The sequence below is a fragment of the Phocoena sinus genome, chromosome 2 (genome assembly GCF_008692025.1).
Source record: "Phocoena sinus isolate mPhoSin1 chromosome 2, mPhoSin1.pri, whole genome shotgun sequence".
NCBI classification, from domain to species: domain Eukaryota; kingdom Metazoa; phylum Chordata; class Mammalia; order Artiodactyla; family Phocoenidae; genus Phocoena; species Phocoena sinus.
The window spans coordinates 73,048,187-73,070,029 of record NC_045764.1 but is presented as its reverse complement, the minus strand read 5'-3'; the positions used below and the strand labels follow the sequence as shown (position 1 = coordinate 73,070,029).

General features: G+C 35.9%; 1 protein-coding gene across 3 annotated transcripts in view; it reads right to left on the bottom strand.

The window, feature by feature from the left end:
- The window catches only part of VPS13C (vacuolar protein sorting 13 homolog C), a 176,398-nt gene that overhangs the window by 41,506 nt on the left and 113,049 nt on the right, over positions 1-21,843 (bottom strand). For all 3 annotated transcript variants that reach the window (XR_004348280.1, XM_032621285.1, XM_032621287.1), the window contains exons 47-59: positions 19,677-19,789; positions 15,721-15,890; positions 14,133-14,380; positions 12,550-12,779; positions 10,967-11,059; positions 7,986-8,351; positions 7,522-7,608; positions 6,050-6,205; positions 5,584-5,848; positions 4,569-4,729; positions 3,442-3,563; positions 2,413-2,707; positions 744-1,133 (exon numbers count right to left, since the gene is read on the bottom strand). Coding sequence is in view for 2 of the 3 variants with exons in the window: in XM_032621285.1 (XP_032477176.1) it covers positions 744-1,133; positions 2,413-2,707; positions 3,442-3,563; positions 4,569-4,729; positions 5,584-5,848; positions 6,050-6,205; positions 7,522-7,608; positions 7,986-8,351; positions 10,967-11,059; positions 12,550-12,779; positions 14,133-14,380; positions 15,721-15,890; positions 19,677-19,789 (2,696 nt within the window). In the remaining variant the exon portion in view is untranslated. The remainder of the gene's footprint in view (positions 1-743; positions 1,134-2,412; positions 2,708-3,441; positions 3,564-4,568; positions 4,730-5,583; positions 5,849-6,049; positions 6,206-7,521; positions 7,609-7,985; positions 8,352-10,966; positions 11,060-12,549; positions 12,780-14,132; positions 14,381-15,720; positions 15,891-19,676; positions 19,790-21,843) is intronic.

Sequence of the window (21,843 nt, the reverse complement as noted above, 5' to 3'; positions counted from 1 at the left end):
TGGAAAGTGCAAATTCTCAGATCAGACCCTACTCAGACCTACTGAATCAAACTATGGGGGTCTGACCCTGCAAATTTTTTTCAAAGCCCTCTAGGTGATTCTAACGCACACTGAGATTTGAGAAGCACTTCTCTAAGAGAACATGGATGGAATATCTAGCCCCACTTTAGATGGTCAGAAAATCCTTCACACATGTCAGGCTGGAGCAGACTGCCAAAGGATGAACAGCGGATAGCCAGAAAACATGAGGCAGACAGGCAAAGCACAGGGCAAGAGGCATTCTAGGCAGAGACTGCAGCCATACAAAGGCATAGAGGTAAACTATACCAAGATGCGACTCTGAAAAGGAAAGAAGGGAGCAGAGCGTAAAGGATCAGGCCTTACGCATTAGGTTTCTCTCACGAAGGCCTGCTTTAGTGCTTCACACATAGGAGGGTTCAGTTAAAATAAACCAAATTCAACTGTTCTATCTTTTGAAATGCCATTGCATCACTGGTAACCTACATAAAATCAAGGTTTCTACTTGACACTATGTCAAGAACAGAAGTAATTCTAGGGGCACCAGAGAAAAAGGTAACTCAGCCTTGGGACACTATTGTCGTTAGTCCCTAATATCCCACTTAACCATGTATTCCTTAAAAGTCCTCTTGGACCTAATTCATACCTGTGACACTGAGCAAAGAGGTAATCATGGCATTAGATAAACAATAAACAGGTAATTTGTTTTATCAATAAAAACACACCTTATTTTTACTAAAAATGTTCTTCTTCTTGAAAGAGAATAAAATAACATCCCTAAAATCAGCTGGATGTTTCACATGAATTTCTTCTGAACGATACTGGAGAACTCGAGAAGTCTTGTTGATTAGCCAATAGGGACTAAAGATGGATAGCTCCATCTGGCTGCCAATTCGCTTGACATGTATTGACAGGTCAACTGTCATCGCTTCTGTGGAGTCAGAAGAAAAATACACAAGAAAGAATTCGGGAAGTGTATCACATATACGGAAATGTCCGTTCCAGTTTTTGCCCTGATATTTCACCAGAACTAATTCCATTATTTCTCCACTGATTCTCGAATGTAGAACATTGGCAGCACTGCCTTCTGCTAGCTCGTGAGTTTCTGCTGTTCCCTAAAAACAAACAAACAAAAACTAAATTTGCTTACCAATTTTTTAAAAACCTCTGCAATAACATCCATATTTTATACAAATACTAAGTAACCTACCAGATTCACATTAACTGATAAGTCTTCAAGGTACCATCTTTACATATTATGAATATCCAACAATTACTAATGATTAAAAATAAAACACTATATCATAGCCAAAGTCAGAAACTGTCTTTTGGTCATTAGCAGGCCAATGGTTATAAATTTTGAGAAAAAGACCTGTGCCAAGAATCAAAGGCTGGATTCCAGAACACTGGCTGTTTTCCATTAACAGCTATGTCATTAAATGAGCCACTTAATTGCCTGGACTTCAGCTTCATCCTTTATTCACATACTACACCTAATAGTTCTCATACAAATAGAATAAGAAAAGTGATATCAAGCTATGCTGACAAGCTATCTAAGGTGGAACTACTTTAAAAATGAGTAATAGCAACATAATTAATTTGGCTTCCTTACTGAAAACATCTCTTGTCTAAATACTACTTAGTTCATCTAATTAATTTTATTCTCTGCAACTCAGGGATGGCTCATTGTCAGACAAAGAAAATAAATTTAGGTTCCAAAGACTTTCCAGATTTTTGTATTTTGATATGTTGTGGCATGTACAAATTTAAAAATATTTATCATACTTCATTACTAGAAAATGTTCCCCAATATTTTTTAAGACAGTAATTATTTTTCAGTTCAACAGAAACTTGAACCAAATAATCATCACTTTAAAACAAAAAACTTTAAAATTAACTTCATAATAAATTAAGATGAAGTATTTTCTCACTGGCATTTTCCCATACTTTAGCTAAGAGAATTATACAGATAATAAGGAGACTATTATAATTATTAATTTAGAGCAGATGCAGCAGAGTTTAGTGGTGGAGAACAAGGAACCAAATTGCTTAGGTTCAAATTCCAGCTCTACTATTCATTAGCTGTGGGATCCTGGACCTGTCACTTAACCCCTCTGTGACTCAGTTTCCTCATCTGTAAAATGGGTCTAATAACAGTACCTTCTTCAGGAAGTTATTGTAAGGACTAAATATGTTAATACATGTAAAATACATGACATAGTGGCTGGCACAAAGTAGATGTTATACCAGTTTTTGCTATTATTAATGTTATTAAAGCATTACAAGTAGATGAATGTAAAACACTGACCTCAACTAAAAATACCATTAAAAAAAAAACAAACCTGAATTCACTCCATGTAATAATAAAAGTCAAACAAAATGCAAGAGGCATACCTCAAGTAAATATCTTAGAGAATATGGGAGAAAATTCCGCAAAGTGACAGTAGGGTAAAGATGAATGATGTAAGCTGGATCCCAGTCTTTCCTGTGTGTACATATATAGGTTAATTCATCAGGCACAGCAATTGTATTGACTATAAGAGGTAAGAAGTTGACTTCTGTTGACGGACACTGCAGCATGCATCTGACTTCCCTGCTCCGATGAAGTTCCTCCTTCCAGGAAATATATGTGGTGGATTCTTTGTACTGATTCTCTAAAATACCAGCTGGCTGAATGAACAACTGACATCTACAGAAGAAGAAAACAGAGTGGGAAAAACGTTTTTATTGAGAACATAAGAAAAAGAATCTCATTAATTCTTCTTGATAACTCTACAAGATAAGTACTATTATTCCTATTTTTACAGATGAGAAAAACAAGGCTAAGAAACTTGCCCAAAGTCACATAGCTGACTCATGGAGGCACCTTCTGGGAAAAAATACTCTGTAAAAAATGACAACTTAAAAAAAAAAAGTCATTTCAAATACAAAGGCAATCTAATAAAAATAAGTCTCAGAGGGCTCCCCTGGTGGCGCAGTGGTTGAGAGTCCACCTGCCGATGCAGGGGACACGGGTTCGTGCCCCGGTCTGGGAGAATCCTACATGCCTCAGAGCAGCTGGGCCCGTGAGCCATGGCCGCTGGGCCTGCGCGTCCGGAGCCTGTGCTCCACAGCAGAAGAGGCCACAGCAGTGAGAGGCCTGCATACAGCAAAAAAAAAAAAAAAAAAAAAAAAAAAAAAAAAGCCTCAGAAAATTCTAAAACATCAAGTATACAACAGGAAATTTCATCTGGTAAATTCAACAATATAAATGTATTTCTCTATATGTCTCAAAACTGGCTTTTACAGATCTTTAGATAATAAGAATTATTATTATGTAGAATATAGATATTTTACTCTTTTCTAGAATAAAGATCCTACTTCACAGAATTAAAAATATATATTATGAACCTTTTATATCAACATATTCAAGGAAGTATCTACCTATATGAATCTAAAGGAACATGGAACTCCTCTTCAGGTCTGGCTACTCCAATGCGCTCCAATAACTTCACATTCTTAACATATTTATAGATGATGAAAGCAATAGAGAAATGGTTTTTAATCTGTTGGACAAAAAAACATACAAGTTGTTTAAAAAGATGTAGACGTTCAAAAGAAAAATGTGAGCCACACACGATCACTTTTGGATCTAAAAAATTTCAAGCCCAATATTGGAAGATATTTTTATGGTAATTGAAAAGTTTTAAGTTATTTAAGGAGCTATATATATGAAACTTGATGGTTAAACAGAAGTTAAAAATTATTAGGATATTCACATGTTCATATATTACAGACTGAATTTTTTAGTGTGTATTATTATCTTTCAAATACGTATTAATCTTTGAGGATTTCAGTCATAATATTTTCCTCATTACAACCTTTTCTCAATGCACCATACAACTAAACAGAAAAGGATAGTAAAGGAAACATGAGGTAAATAAATACAATACAATCCTTCCTTAACTACAGTGTAATATAGGTTGGAGCTAATAGTAAACTGAGAGACAATGACCAAAATTGGAAATCCTTTCATTTTTATCTGATGTTATAGGTAGGAAGAAATATTCTTCTGCTGACCATATGCTGAAATCTGTAATAATGCAGAGAAAAAGAAAAATCGATAAAGCCTTAAAGGTGGAAAAAAATATTTATACAGATTAATATGCTAAAATTTTTTTCTGGGGAGACCATTTCAATATTCCTTCATACATACTTGAAAAATACAATACAAAGAGAATGGAATGTTATCCTATTTGACAACCAGCTATTACTGCAATACTCCTCAGTTCTGAATCTTTAAAGGAATAGACAAAAAGTTTCATTAAAATCATAAGTAACCCAGGAGACAACAAAAATGGGCTTTAAATTAACAACAGCATTTCATGAGACATTTAAAATGAAGACTATTACAAAAGTAAGTTGGACAGGAAATACCCAGTTCAAACTATTATTTATTTCTGAACAATCAGTACTGACCTAATGAAGTTTTATTATATTTCTATATTCAGCCAAATGATTTACTATTTCTTGATATACTTAAAGGAACACAATTCACTTTAATGCATTACCTGCAGAGGAGAACGAAGGGTAATTACTTTGTTCCCTTCAGTTGCATCAATTTGTACCACAAGTGAGTCAAAATGACTGGCATTGGGATTCCATACATTATACAATCGCCGTCCAGGTCTGGCAACAGGGACTTTTGTAACTTCTGTATATCCGTGAGGTGCTAAGTCAGAGCATAAGTGAGAAACATTCCAAATACTAATTTACCTAAATTTTTATAAGACAGATCAGGAGCAGCACCTCAAAATAATGACAAGAGTATTCTTCCTCATGACTAGAAATGCAGACTACACAAAATTCTTTTCTAAGACACAGGAGCTAACAAAGAAAGGAAACTAGTTATTATAAAATATTTTTTGACCCCAAACAACTTCTCTTGGGGTTTTAAATGTATTAAAACAAACAAAATCCAACTTGTTCCTTATTTTCTCAACTATATAACAATAAAAATCGCTTTTCTTTTTGAAATGGTGATAACTACTGTCAACATTTTAAGACTTCTGAATATAGTTATTTTCTCTCCTCACTGAACTCCAGTCCTTTCTGAAGCATACTACATACTGTACTACTGAAGCACATAGAAATAATCTAGGGCTTCCCTGGTGGCGCAATGGTTGAGAGTCCGCCTGCCGATGCAGGGGACACGGGTTCATGCCCCGGTCCACGAAGATCCCACATGCCACGGAGCGGCTGGGCCCATGAGCCATGGCTGCTGAGCCTGCGCATCCGAAGCCTGTGCTCCACAACCGGAGAGGCCACAACAGTGAGAGGCCCGCGTACAGAAAAAGAAAAAAAAAGAAATAATCTAGTTTTCTAAGGTAATTCTTAAATTAATCAAGTTTAATATTCTCAAGTTTAGAGGAAGAAAACAAAAGTTTATCAACTATTTGTTTCAAGCCTTTAAAAATGTTGTCTCTCAAGGTTATCTGCAGCAAGTATTTTTCCGTATTTTATCAAAAATAAGCTGACACCAGTAATTCCAAAGATACCCTTAAAAGTAGCATAAGTATAGCATACCAAAGGTCAGAGAGAAGAGGGAGCTCTCCTGACGGCTCAGTGTAGATAGCTTCCCTTGACATGAAAGTTCCATGCTGGCATATTCCAATTCCAATTTCTGACCGGCATCAACATCACACACATCACTTTTCTCAAGGGAGCCCATCACTCTGAGATTCTGATTGGGCTGCACCTTAATGGGAACACCTACAGAATTTGTTACTGTAAAAGGTGCCCTGTCTTTTAAAGAGTAGTCAAAAGTAGAAGCAGTGCCCTCTGAAAAACCCTGAAAAGGAACACAACGGCACAATAAAATTTTTGCAAAATTCAAATTTTTTTTCAAAAACTAAATTTTAACTACACAGTTTTTAGAAACGAATGTTGATGACAAACAAAAATAATGCATACGTTTCCATTTAAAATTCCATTTGAAATAGTCCAAGCAAGAACCAAACTATGAAATAGTCCAAGCAAGAACCAAACATACTTTTGCTAAATTGTTGAAAACATTAAGACAGCTTTTGGATATTGTTATATTCATTGTATCTCCTGAAGAAATATCAACTTCTGTTTCTGGCTCAGGAAGTAGAATAAAATAATCTCCTGGCATCAAACTTTTATCCTGGACTGGATTCTTCTTTACCTACGAGGATAAATACATAGCAAATTTATTAGCCAACGAATAATAAAATTAAAATACTCTCGATAGAGTCAAGGATAAATTCTCCTAACCTTGTCACTTTGTATTAAGACTCCTCAAAAGTCTCATTTTCAAAAATATTCAGTGCTTCACCCTGACTTAGCACAAATCAGCATTCTTTCTTTCAGTGTGTAGTCCAGGCATAGGGAAATGTTTAGAGTTGTGCCATGGAAGGACTCCAAGTAAGTTACAATATTTGTCTTTTGTGCATTCACCAGAGAAAGCTATTTACCCAGTGTCACCTAATTGGTCATTTTACTTTGATGAGCACTCTAAGAGGACCCTGAAGTCTAAACTGATCCTTATTGGAAGTAACATCTGGAATTCCTTCTACTTTTTACCAGTAACACCTATAAATAAGTAATATGATAAGCTTTCAACCAGCCATCAGATTCCATCATAGTTTTCATTCTAAAGGCATTTCAAAAGTCTTATAAAACATCCTTTGTTAGCCTGCCTACTCCAAAGAGAGGTAGGTCAGAAATATTACTTCTACTTTACTGAGAGGAAATTAGGACACAGGTTAAGTGACTGCTCATCTTTAAAATAAGAATCTGCTAAGTCAATTTCAATGCCTCACACTTGAGTCAAGTTGCCCCAGAGAAGTGTGCTGTGATAATTTGTGAAGGGTATAAAACTTGTGTTCCTGTTAATCTAGGAAGATGTGTTTCAGTATGTAGGACTCTGCAGTGTTCTCAGGAAGTACCATGAAGAGATGACACAAAGAATTCATGAACCAGAATAGCAGTTCTTGGATTTTTTGGTCTCTTAAAATGATTGAGGATCCCAAAGAGCTTCACTTATGTGGGTTATTATCTATCAGTATGTACTCTATGAGAAACTAAAACTGAGAAAATTTTAAATATTCACTTAAAACCAACAGTTACATGTTAACATAAATAATATTTTAATGAAAAATAACCATTAAAAATACATAGTGAGAAGACGAGTATTTACAAATCTCTTTAGTGCAAGCCTTAAGAGAAGACAAGTGGACTCACTTCTAATTTTGTATTCAATCTGCTGCAAAATTGCATAGTCTCTGGAAAATTCCACTGTATGCCCATGAGAGAATGAGAATGAAAATGATATATAATGTCTGAATATTATTATGAAAAGAATTTTGATCCCATGATCCTCTAAAAGGGCCTCAAAGATCCTGGACTACATCTTGAGAATCTCTGAACTAACATATATATATATATATATATATATAAATGAATATACACAATGATATTATTTTATTATGATTTCCTTACAGCAAGCCTTAAATTCCATGGTCTCTTCCCCTCCACTCTCTCAATCAGTGGCTCCCATACAGCATGGGTCTCATTGTAATAATGAACCTGGAAAGGCACAGAATTATGAGAGTCTTTAAACATTAACTACATATTTCTATAACCAGTAGGAAAAAATATTAAGTAATGTTATATGCCAATAACCATTTTAACAACATACCTAAGGACACAAAGGATATTTATAAAGAGGGTGCATTTTATTTTACTCTTACTTTGCTCCATAAACCAATTATTTAGCAAAAGAACCCTTAAAAAGTAATGACCAAATAATACTATACATGAATAAATTAAATGTTAGAATGTATTATCTATTCATATATATACTTGCTATGGTCATGCACACAAAAAAGCTCACTTCTTAATTCCTCCATTGTACTTTTAAGGAAGTTGCCTCTGAAGGTGGGTAATAATTCATGTGGTCATACCTCTAGTGTCATGTCAGCAAAAGCAGCCATTAGGGAAGTCCAATTTTTAATGCTTCCTGAAAACTTAGACTCCGCCAATAATAGAGGTACAGTTCGATGCCCAAGACCACATTCTAAGGTAACTTGAACTGACTGGACAACAACAGCACAATTTTCCTCTATCAGTGGAGTTTCAATGTCTCTGAAATTTTCTGTTATTTCTGTGGCCATGTCAACACCAAGAAACCAAGAGTTAAAATCACTAATAGATTTGACACCCCAAAGATGTTCCATTTCCTTAGATATATCTTTGGATTCCTCTTCTTTTGTCTTTGGAGACAGAGCAGCCATTATTGTCATCACAGTATTAAGAATTATGGGTGAAATCTTTAAAAAAGAAAGGAGAAAAAAATTTAGAATAAATTATTTCCCAGATGAGAAGAACCAATATATAACACACAAAATTTAAAGTAACTAATTAAAATTTTATATATATTAAATTAATAACTGAGGAAAACAAAAGAGAACACACAAAATCATGTGCCAAGTCAACTAACCTCAAAACAGTGATTTCTGCCCAGGTTATTCTGGAATTAAGTGACTAATGTGCATGTCAATTGTCGAAACCTACAGTTAAATCAGTTAAATCAGAGTGAAACAGTGTTATGCGAACAGAAAAATGTAGACGTGTAACTGAATTTTTCATTTTTCAACCAGCTGCATTAACTAAACCAAAGTATGTGATCCTCATCAAGATATACACACATGGTTTTCATTTGTCTTACCGACATAGGAAACCTGAGAATCACCATGGACCCCCTTTCACCCTAAGATCTGAAAATTCCACCTCCTATTATCTTTGGAGAGTATCTTTGCTCACCTCTTCATTCCAATCACTGTGCCTTAGTTCTTAGCAACGACGATGTCTTCCATGTCCTGTCAGCACCATCTCGGGCCACCCACCACATGATTTTTCTGAAACCCAAATCTGAGCATGTCATTCCTATGTTTAAAATCTTCAACAATTCCCCATAACTTTCAGGGTAAGATTAAAATTCTCTTTAGCGTAGGACACGAACTTCTTTGTGACCTGATGCCTAAGCTACCCATTGGTTTCCCAAAGTTTCAGCAATACTGGGTTAAAGAAATTAAGTGGATTCCTCTACTGTTCACTTCTCACAACCCTTACTTGTTTAATATGCTAAGGAGATATGATCACATCACCAAAAGAAGGAGCGAGTATGCAGTATTTCCCAAACTTACCTGTCAACTGAATCCTTTTCTTCGTTGTCTTATTAATGTCACCTATAATTAGTGTTCTCAGTCCTATGGCTCCACCACACCATTCTCCCCATCCACATGGGATCACCCCTCCAAGTCCTTAAAGGATTTTTCAAGCCTTTGCCTTTATGCATATTGTTGGTTCTGTCTAGGTAACCCTTTCCCTCTCTCTCCATCTAACCGCCCTCAGATATTCAAAGCTCAGTTCAAGTAGCCCCACTTCCAGACAGCTTCCCCTGATATCCTAGTCTGAGCTGGAGGCTCCTGCCTGCACCCCCAAGAGCACCTCATGCATGCCTCTAGCACTGAAAGCTGAAAGTAATCACTCATTTACTTCTTTCTCTCACATATATCACTAAGTTTTTTGAATGTAGGGACCATGTACCCTCAGTGCCTTGTACAGGACATTCTTCATACACAGTAAAGGCTCAAAAAACGTGTGCTCAATACATAAGTAAAGTGATATACAAAGAAAGACATGGAAAAACAATCCCTCAGCACCTTAACCCAGTGTCACAGAGAAAATGCATGCAAATCCAAGTTTTCTCCCCATTTTGCATTTTAAGTCTGTAGAAAAGTAAATCTGTTAACAAAACACCATCTAAGACAAACCAGTAATTTAAAATATTGAGAGAAAAGTACTTTGGCGAGCAGATTGCTTTTTCAATACTACCAATGTAAGAGATTAAAAAAATTCTAATAATTTATTTCTGGCATACATCTGTCATTATAAATATTTTATAAGAGAAATAAAACATTTAATCACATAATTATTAAATTCAACCAAACTACATCTCAAATAAAAGCCTAAAAATAACATTGCAAATAAAATAAAAGCAACCTCATTTTTCCATCTTTCCTTTCCTTCTCTTCCCAATTCATCTCTGCTCTCCCCACCCAAACCCAATCTCCAACACACACACAAATACACTAGATAAAAACTATGCTGATCATTTAAAAGTGCAGTTCACCCTGAGCAACATGGATTTGAACTGCGGGGGTTCACTTATATGTGGATTTTTTTTCAGTAGTAAATACTATGGTACTACACGAGCCACAGCTGTTTGAATCCGCAGATGTAGAACCTCAGACATGGAGGAATGCAGATTCTGAGGAACCGCATATACCGAGGTCTGACTATAAAGTTAAAGCACTGCTAATCCCCGCGTTGCTCAAGACTCACCTGCACTCTTTCAAAGAAAACAGAAACAAACATTTGCATTAAAGAAAAGTGTATTTTAATATTAGAGGTTTTTATTGATTACTAAATATGTGACTAGCATAATGCTCTAGATGTGAGAGTCATCAAAAGATAAGAAAAGTAAGAATTGATTGTGGGACTTCCCTGGTGGCGCAGTGATTAAGAACCTGCCTGCCAATGCAAGGGACGTGGGTTCGAGCCCTGGTCCAGGAAGATCCCACATGCTGCAGAGCAACTAAGCCCATGTGCCACAACTGCTGAGCCGGTGCTCTAGAGCCCCTGAGCCACTACTGAGCCCATGTGCCACAACTACTGAAGCCCACACACCTAGAGCCCATGCTCTGCAACAAGAGAAGCCACTGCAATGAGAAGCCCGCGCACCGCAACGAAGAGTAGCCCCCACTCGCTGCAACTAGAGAAAGCCCGTGTGCAGCAACAAAGACCCAACGCAGCCAAAAATAAATTAATTAATTAAAAAAAAAGAATTGATCTTCACCTAAATAATATGATAGGCACTAACCTTAATTATAAATTCTTCAACTTCAATATTTATATCTTCTTTTCCTGAAGCCCATGTACATTTTTTCATAAATAGAGAACAGGGCTGTAAGATCTAGAAACAAATAAATGAAGTTTACTTATGAACATGTCTTACTTAATTTGAGATCTTTAACTATAGTCTACAACTAGAAGCAAAAAGGCAAATTAAATTAGCTGAGAATCTCTTGTGAGGGCTCCTCCAAACTATAACAAGTCTATGGCCATTGGAAAGGACTTTAAGCGGTTCTGATGAATTCCTTTATGCCAAATTCTTAAGTAGTAATGCACATTTACTATTAGAAGTTTAAAATGTTTCCTTTTGCTAAAATGTCTTTTAGATGATGCCCTATGTAAAATACACTTTTAAGATATCTACAAAAATGAGCTAAGGACTATGGTAAGGTCTTACATTTGCAAAGAGGTAAATGAGGAAATGGAAATGGTATTTCATTATAATTTTTATGGTCACTAAATCACTTGAAAATGTTATTCTAAACAAATAGTTCTGTTAACTCCTTTTAAAAAAAGACTATAGTAAGGTAGGTAAATGAACAGCTTCCAGATGATTAACAACAGGTCAGTCTTGAATTTCCTTATTAGAACAGATTTCAAATCTTCAAACTCGACGATTTATTAAAACCATGAAGGCTATGTTATTAAATATCATTAAAGAAACAAATAAAATGCACCTGAACTGAATGGGGGAACTAGTGTGCATAACTTTCATTTTTAAAAAAGTAGGATGAGCTTTAAATAGAATGATTAATATAAGCTTTCTGTGACATGTCAAAAGAAGATGATCCTGGGACTTCCCCTGTGGCGCAGTGGATAGGACTCTGCACTCCCAACGCAGGGGGCCCCCGGTCAGGGAACTAGATCCCACATGCATGCCACAACTAAGACCCGGTGCAACCAAAAAAAAAAAATAGAAGATGATCCTGCTAAAAAGAATGTTTCATGATACAGTATAGATTAAGCTTAGCACTGCACTTCTTTATTCAAGTTACTTTGTCCATGAATTTTTTTTAATTTAAAATAACACTGCAAATGAGTCACATTATATAATGATGCTCTTTAACATAAAATTATCAATTTAACATTAAAAAACATTTGGTACAGTAATAAATTTAATTAACTAAAACCACATTGTTCAACTATAATGTGAAAGCACAACTGAAGTTAATTTGTAATGAAGCAAAACATAATCTCTTTTGGGCACATGAACTAATGAATTTTTTGGTTCATTCATCCACTCACTCATTGGATATACTGTGGTGAACAAAAGCAACAGCTGAAAAGGAATGTTGATTTGTACTAAAATTCAAACACTGTTCAGCAAAAGACAGTATAATGAAAATGAGTCTGGAGACAGTCTACAGTTCTGTCACTACAGACATGGCTAAATCATTTAACATCTTTGGAATTCAACATCCTTATTTGTAAAATCTCAAGCTGGAGTAAATACTCTCTGAAGTCCTACAGAGCTCTCACATTCTGGGATTCTATGAATCAACCATATCTGCCATCCTTCAATCCAAGTTTAGAATATAAGGTAATTCTTACTGTGGTAATGTTTTCTCCTCTCTTTTCTCTGAGAAAAGGGCAAGCAAGCACTTTAAGGTCTCTCACAGAAGCTTTCATTATCTGTTCGAGTCTGGATGTCGACAGACAGAGGTTACACTGGAATGAGGCTGTCAGAGCGGGAGCATCAGCCTTTGTCAGGTTGGCAACAAACACCACTTCTGGATCTGTGATCTTGGCGTTTAAAGTCATATTTGGTCTTACAGAGTCATCTGAAGAAACAAAAATAGGAACCATAAAAGTTCTAGTAAAGTAAATCTTGTCACTTGGGTACATGTTATCTGTAAGTTGCTAAGTTGCTTGTAATATCCTGCTATTATAGATATGGTGAAAGTAACAATATTAATAACTGATCGGTAAAGACTAACGATAAATGATTATTAACAAATGCTGATTACGTGGGATAATGCAATCTTGATCCCTGTTGTTAACATCATTCTCACTTTGACCTAGCAGAAACCATCTTGTTTTGAAGTTCTTTTTGTCAGAATTAACACATATATGCGATGCATGTGTGTATACGTCTGAGTGTCCTATGTTATGCTGCAGGAGCAAGGAAGGGAAAACAGGCGAGGGGAGTATCAGGAAGAGGACAGGAGACCCTGGTAAGTACACAGGCCATTATTACTTGTCTGCCTTGATTTCACCCTTAAGTCTACAGTTAGTGTCATACAATCTATAGTATAAATACATTACATGCATCTATGAATACAGAGATATCACATGATTACTGTTTAAGAAAGGTAAATGGAAAAATAAAATTCTGACCTTGCCAGTAAACGGCAGTTTTCCAATCTTGCTGAGTTGCACATTAGAGAGAAAAACGCCTGACCTTAGACAATCACAATTTAACAGAGAAAATCACTGATCTATTTGGCAATGCTGGAATAAATGGTTTATGGGTCAGGGAGTGGCACCAGCATACATGGAGACCAGACCTGCACAAACCCTCTGCTAACTTTAAGGAATCTAAGGTGATGTCCAGGGGTGTCATGTTGGGTCCTCCAATACTCCCACCCTCTGCTTTCAGCTGTTTAATTGCTCTTCAATATGATTTAATTCTTCCAAATATTTTCTTTGAATGAAAGATTCCCTTTTTATAAAACAGGCTGTATTTCTGGATGGGTAAAGAAATGTTAATGGCAGAGTTGGAACCAGAGCAGAGGTTTCCTGGTGCCTGATCCGATAGATATTTTTACTCCACCTCTCTCTTAAAAAAATCTATGCTTGGGCTTCCCTGGTGGCGCAGCGGTTGAGAGTCCGCCTGCCGATGCAGGGGACACGGGTTCGTGCCCCGGTCTGGGAAGATCCCACATGCCGTGGAGCGGCTGGGTCCGTGAGCCATGGCCGCTGAGCCTGCGCGTCTGCCAACGGGAGAGGCCACAACAGTGAGAGGCCCGCATACCGCAAAAAAAAAAAAAAAAAAATCTATGCTTACTAAGGTTTTTCTGCTGAATACATTTAAATTTGAAAGAGTAATCTTACATTCTTAATTTCTCCATTTCTCTTTTTTCCAGTTTGTAATTTTGGTAAAATACACAAGGTGACAGATAAATTCTGCTAACCTTTCTCCATCTTGATTTTTGCTAAGGCAGTCTGTCGCAGTGGAATCTGTGATTCTTTAGCCATATTTTCTGGACTCTGAGGTACAGCTTTGATAAAGAAATCTGCCACAGTCATCAGAAATTCCACACTGGCACAAACATACAGCTTGTCAAGAACAGCATCAATATGACTTCCATTCTTGTCTTGTGTGTAACTTATGTCAATCATAGAACTGTTGTTATCTTGGCCATTCTTCTTATCAATCATTCTGAAAAAATATATACATTCATTATTTTATTTCTGCTAAAAGAATTAAAAAGATTAAACATTTCCTATACATTTTAATAATTTTTCTTTCACCTTTCAGTTTCCAATCTGTGAATAGAAAACAGATCAGTGTTAACTCGAGTCTAATTAAGAGAGCAACCAAGACACGGTCTCCTAATCTCCACAGCAAGGTTCATGATAATAAGTAATTATAGAATATTTTATAATTATAATGTAATACTAGAAAAACAATGATTGCTGAAAGGAAGTTTGGCAATTAACAAAACACATTAATGTGGTCCCACAAAATTTAAAAGACAACCTCTTTATATTATTTTACAAAATAAAACCTCCCTGAAAGAATTTGTCTCCAAAGATCATCCTATACAACTGACTCCCAAATTATTCAATGTAATTCAAATCAGGCAGTGTTCATCAAGCGTCTGCAATGATATAATAATTCCCACACATCCTCATGTGCACTGCAAAGAGCAGGCTATGAAACAGAAGGATGGCTTTTATCACCCTTGCCTAGATTGCTACCCCAAGACATGAAATTTGCAAATCAGAAAAGCTGGTTGCATGATAGCACTCTTTCCTCATTTATTCATCTCTTAGAAAAACAAAGGGCTCAGAAGTATTCAACGGGTCCAACTTCAAGTAGCAGAACGGTTTTTCTCCAAAAAACAAGGACAAAAATATTATGCATCTCATTATTTGGGAAAGGAATAAAAATATAATTAGGCTACTGAAGTTGCATGTTTCTCACTTTATAGTAGGGTGATATAAATTAATCTTTCAAAAATGAGTTGATAATGTGAAAATTAGGGATTCCATTTTTTTTTTAATCCTGTAGGGTCTTTTTTTAAGTATAGTTGATCTACTAAAACTTTTAAAGAAACTTCACAAAACTGTTTTAAAATATATAGACAAAATAAAACAAAAGAAAGATCCATAACTTTAAGGCTTTTTTGAAAAAAAGATTCTGCCTACTGTGAACAATTTAGAAAAATATATCACCAATCAACCACCCCATGCAGATTTAACTATTAAAACTCTTACAGTTTCTTAGTTCCCACATTTAAGACAATACTCTATTATTAAACTTCCTTTCATTCAAACTTTAAAGCAACTGAGCCTGAAATTAGCACTACTTCTTGATGCACTTCAAACTGAAATATGACCAAAGACGTCTTTTGATAATCCCAAGAAACAGAATCCCAAAAAAGATGATCAAAAGATCCCTTCTGACAATCTTAAGCTGAGCAATCAATGCCTGGTAGCAATGCCAAGTGCAATGTCAACCTTATACAATGTGCGGCAAATTCAGAGATGACAAACCTTGATGTTGCTCTCTCAATTCCTTCTCTGAGATCATCAAGGGTGCATGTCTTAAGTTTAATATTGACATTCATTGAGCCATCCTTAAACATCTTCCCTGAAGAGGCCATAAGATGTAGTCTGAGTTCACCAAGCCGGAAACTGTCATTATGAAATGAAAGTTTGGATTCCTGTGGTATATTTTTCAAGCAAAAGAATCAATTATCTTCAGGTGTTATGTAATTACTTTTAAACATATTTCTTAACTCAGAGGTTTAAAGCAAATCCAACGCAAGAGGGAAGAGATATGGGAACATATGTATATGTATAACTGATTCACTTTGTTATAAAGCAGAAACTAACACACCATTGTAAAGCAATTATACTCCAATAAAGATGTAAAAAAAAAAAAAAAAAAAAGCAAATCCATACCACAAATTTTTAAAGTATGTGTGTTAAAACTGGAACAAAGAGCATGTTTGTGACTGTATGTGCACATACAAATAAATATATGTGTGTGTGCTGATCTTCAACAAGGGTTAATACATAAAAATTTCTAATTTACAATTCAATGCAAATTTAAAAAAAAACAGGAAACTGTCAATCAGTTATGCTAACTTACAAATATTGGGTTGGCCAAAATGTTCGTTTGGTTAATGAATACATTGTTCAATAAACTTCTTGGTGAAAATGAAAAAGGTCTTTTATTTTTACTTAAAACCAAACAAACTTTTTGGCCAACCCAATATTTAATGAGCTCTTCTGTAAAACACTCTGTGAGAGAAACTAAAGTTTTTATGAGAAAGGATAAGACATGGTAGGTGATCTCAGTGAGCTTATACTCTAATTGAAAAAATACAATAGAAATACATTACAAGGAACATCCCAAGGAGATGCTGTAAGTTGTAAATAATTAAAAAATGATATATCGTCACTTATTTATTCATACTTATATCTTCCCATAGTCCACAAAGGATATTAAGTGATTAGGTAAAGAATATAAACAGCAAGAGCTCATAGGGTCAAAGAGATCATTGTGGGCTGGGAAAAATTCATGAAGAAGGTTGAGAACTAACTGAGCTTGAGAGACTGAGTTGAATGAGATAGGCTATGAGGGGTAGAAGACATTCTAGATGGGGAAAAAACATGAGCAAACAATTCAAGATGCTCTGAGGGCACAAGGTACACACTGGCACCTTAGGCTTAAATATTCCAATAAAAGAAAGGTAGGGAATGATGTCTGGAAAGAAATGTGGAGGTCTAATCGTGGTCTCAGATCCTAAGCCAAATATTTAAACTTTAAGGAAAAAGGACCTCAATCTTTATAACCAACCAAAAAGAAAAAAAACCAAAAATTCGGGGAAGTAAAGATGATCAGTTCAGTCATAATTGCTCACTATAGACCATGACATTGATAAAAGGGTACTGGTGATGCGCAATTCTTGGCACACTGGTTATAACTTCCTACCTTCTCTCACTCAAAAGAGTACAAGGCATGTAAGTGGGTCAGAATGAAATTATTATTGGAAAACTTGGAATGCCTTTAATTTATAAAAATGTAAATAGTTCACAAACTTGTGATCTGTAACTATTAATAGAAATGACCAGTGACACGTCTACTGATCACAATATAATAGCGTTTGTGATATGGTTACTGATGTAGACAATTTGGAGCCAATGAATTTTTCTAATAAGTTAAAATTCACATAACACTGAATGCTTTCTAAGTAGAATGGGAAGTTGTAAACGGCTACATAAGATTAACTGAGGAAACTGACTTGTGCCAATGTCTAGGATGCATGAAAGGAAGAGGAGCAACAAACAAGGAAGCCACTGCAGTACTGTGTGAGCTAAGAAGTTTCAAATAAAGCAGCAGTGAAAACTGCCAGGAAAGAACAAATGTTCACTCAAAGAAAAAACTGACAGTACTCTATCTAAATGAATAAAGAAGGTCTACAAAGAAGTAAAAGAAGACACCAAGATTCTAAGGCTGAGAAACCAGTAGAACAATAGTACCTTAACTGAAATGAAGAATCCATTTAACTGTTCATTTTCCATTACGTCATTTTCTGATCTTTTTCTTAACATTAAACATTAGAAATTAAGGCAGTCAACTCACACCAGTCAGAATGGCCAACATTAAAATGTCTACAAATAACAAATGCTGGAGGGGGTGTGGAGAAAAGGGAACCCTCCTACACTGTTATAGAAATTGGCACAGCCACTATGGAAAACAGTATAGATGTTCCTCAAAAAACTAAAAATAGAGTTGCCATATGATCCAGCAACCCCACTCCTGGGCATATATTCAGACAAAAATATAATTCAAAAAGATACATGCACCCCCATGTTCACAGCAGCACTATTCACAATAGCCAAGACAAGGAAACAACCTCAATGTCCATCAACAGATGAATGGATAAAGAAGATGTAGTACATGTATACAATGGAATACTCCTCAGCCATAAAAAGGAGGAAATAATGCCATTTGCAGCAACATGGATAGACCTGCAGATTATCATATTGAGCAAAGTAAGTCAGGAAGAGAAAGACAAATACCATACGATATCACTTATATGTGGGATCTAAAGTATGACACAAATGAACGTATCTACGAAACACAAACAGACTCATAGATAAAGAGAACACACTTCTGGTTGTCAATGAGGAGGGAAGGATTGGGGAGTTTGGGATTAGCAGATGCAAACTATTATACACAGGATGGATAAACAACAAGGTCCTACTGTACAGCACAAGGAACTATATTCAATATCCTGTGATATACTATAATGGAAAAGAATATAAAAAAAGAATATATATATGTATAACCGAATCACTTTGATACACAGCAGAAATTAACACAATACTGTAAATCAACTATACTTCAATAAAATTTGGAAAAAAGAATGAAATTAAGGCAGTCCATTGCACAAATGACAGACACGAGCCCAAGGCCCAACAATAACAATGTATGAATATTGTATAACGTTTAGAAAATATGAAACATAAGGAAACATATAAATGGACATAAACAACAGATATAATACTTACAATCAGCGCATATTATGGGTGCCATATGTATGAGTATTATGAGATTTAATTGATAAAATCAAAAACATTTATTAGAAGATACTACCTATATAATAAAAAAATAGCTTTCTAAAATATCTATTACACATTATGTGGTTCAAATCATAATGGCACTAGACCCTGGTTCCTCAATTCACTCATCAGTATCCTTAATATGTATCTACTACATATAAAATTTATTCATGAGAAACATAATTAATGCTTATATATCATGGATAATCACGAATTTAAAAATAATCCTCTAAGGTTCCAAAGCCACTACTAAATTATTTTCCTTAGTTAAATATGCATATATATCTAACTATGTAATAAAATTGTACATATAATTAATTACTCATATATAAAATTCTTCTCCTAGAGATAGGTTGTGTTTTAGTGCTGATATTGCTTGGAAAAAAGTAAGAACTTTTCCTTGGTCTAGTAAGATTAAAAACACTGGTACTTCCCTGGTGGTCCAGTGGTAAAGAATCTGCCTTCCAATGCAGGAGAGGCAGGTTCAAACCCTGGTCGGGGAACTAAGATCCCACATGCCACGGGGCACCTAAGCCCACGTGCCTCAACTACTGAGCCCACAAGCCTCAATGAAATAGCCCGCATGCAGGGCTTCCCTGGTGGCGCAGTGGTTGAGAGTCCGCCTGCCGATGCACGGGACGCGGGTTCGTGCCCCGGTCCGGGAAGATCCCACATGCCGCGAAGTGGCTGGGACCATGAGCCACGGCCACTGAGCCTGCGCGTCCGGAGCCTGTGCTCCGCAACCGGAGAGGCCACAACAGTGAAAGGCCCGCATACCACAAAAAAAAAAAAAAAAAAGAAAAAAATGACAACATTCTAAAATTGAATATCAAGAGCTAAAGACATATTCCTAGATGCAAACATTAACTACATACCTGGTGGGGATCACTGTTATAAAGTATAATAGAAAGAGATTCAAAGTGAAAGTCAAACTGGAGAGTGACATTCTGGTCCAAAGAAAGCTTTGAGTCTGTCCCATCTTCTTGTTCTGAGGGTTTAAACATAAATATGAAAATTAAAAAGCTTTTAAGTATGTATATGATTTTATACAAATTTTAAAAGCTAAGATTCTAAATTTATATCATATTTTCAAGGATTCTTTAAATCATTATGAGACAATTAACAAAAATGGCATGTATTCCATATATATTTAATACAAGGCAAAGTGATAGAGCCAGACTATCTACATTAAAAATAAAAAGAGAGGGGCTTCCCTGGTGGTGCAGTGGTTGAGAGCCTGCCTGCCGATGCAGGGGACACGGGTTCGTGCCCCAGCCCAGGAAGATCCCACATGCCGCAGAGCGGCTGGGCCCGTGAGCCATGGCCACTGAGCCTGCACGTCTGGAGCCTGTGCTCCGCAACGGGAGAGGCCACAACAGTGAGAGGCCCGTGTACCGCAAAATATATATATATAAATAGATAAATAAAAATTAAAATAAAAAGAGAGAGGGCCTTGCAAAGAGTATCAAGACAACTTTTTTAAAAAAGCCCATCCAGAGCAAGACTACTTCATTATAGTTTATAATTATCAAAGCATTTCACATAACTGGTTACAAGCCATTCTCAAGAGATTATGAAATTGGAGGTAGAGAAAAGTAAAATACTTTGTCCTACAACAGACAGCCAGTCAGTAAAAGATCCTCTGCTAGTGTAGTTCACGTCTCACTATCTTTAATTACCTATATCACCCAATCCATTACCTTTACAAGAAGAACAGAATGTAATTCAAAAGCAGAGTCGAGGGGAGCTCAAATATAATTTGGGACAGAGAGCCTTCGGAATTCTGAGGTGAAAGAGACTTAAATAATTCAGTCTCTCCCCTCATCTTTAGGCAGAAACTTTTTAGACAAAGAACAATACATATTGCTTTCAATCACTCTTACAAAGTGATTCTGCAATCTCTTTTGGAGATTGATTCTATTCTTTTTGTCATTTATAGGAAAGTCTATTCTTACTGTACAAGTTACTGGAAGAGCAAACACTGCATAACTTTAACCAGATAAAGGCTTCTCCAAGTTGGAAAGCTCTAGGGATTTTTTCCTTTACCTTTCCTGAAAATAATTTACATTCCAATCTTCATCATCTTTGTAGCTTTTCCATCTGAACTCACAAGTTTTCCCAAGTACCACATTAACTGTATAGCCTGAACCAGAGACACGAATTGACCACAGCTGAACATAATGAGATCCTTAATCACATAAAGCTTGCCTGCTGCAGTTTATTCATGTGTACATAGTTCCTGTCTAACCGGAGCTACAGCCTACTTATCTAGCATCTGTCTATACAGTGGCATGAACTTAACCTGGGAGAAGATGCTGACCTCACTAAACTCATGTAGTACTCATAACTATCCTGAATGAAAAACCTTATTTTTCACACTGCTCTAGTCATTTGTTTTGTGATTTCAAAACACACCAGACCTAACTATAGGTGAAGCAGTGCTGGTACAGTGTTATTAACTGGCGGTTTTACAGACTGTTGTCATAAGTAACAGCCGATGACCTGAGCATTATAAAAGCACAGCAGTCTGGGGCCATTTATTACAAGGAACACTTCATCTCTTTTTAGCCATGGAAATATTAACCTATTCACAGTCTAAAATAAAACATATGATATTCACATAACGATTTTAAATGATGAAAACAGTGCAATTATAAAATTATTCTATATAATTGTTCAAGAAAGCAAAAAGAAACCTTATATTTTAGAAAAATTATCTTTTAAAAATGGCTGAATTTAAAAGGTTCAGAGCTTTTGAAAGATTCAATTTTAATAATCTGGGAAACTCCCTTATGTATCTGACTATCACACTCCCCAGTGAAGCCAGATAAGTAATGCTGTTACTAAACAAGAATACCTTCCTTTTTTATGGACCAGTCATCTGAGTATGACACCAAGGTCCTTTTCTCTCAATTAGTTTTGGACCTTACTATGCTACATGCCTACTTTGCTTTTTCTCAAAGTACACCCCCTCAGTGTCCCTTATATTGGACAAATTCACCTTTCACAAATAAAGGGCAAATATGCACCATGCAGGCGATA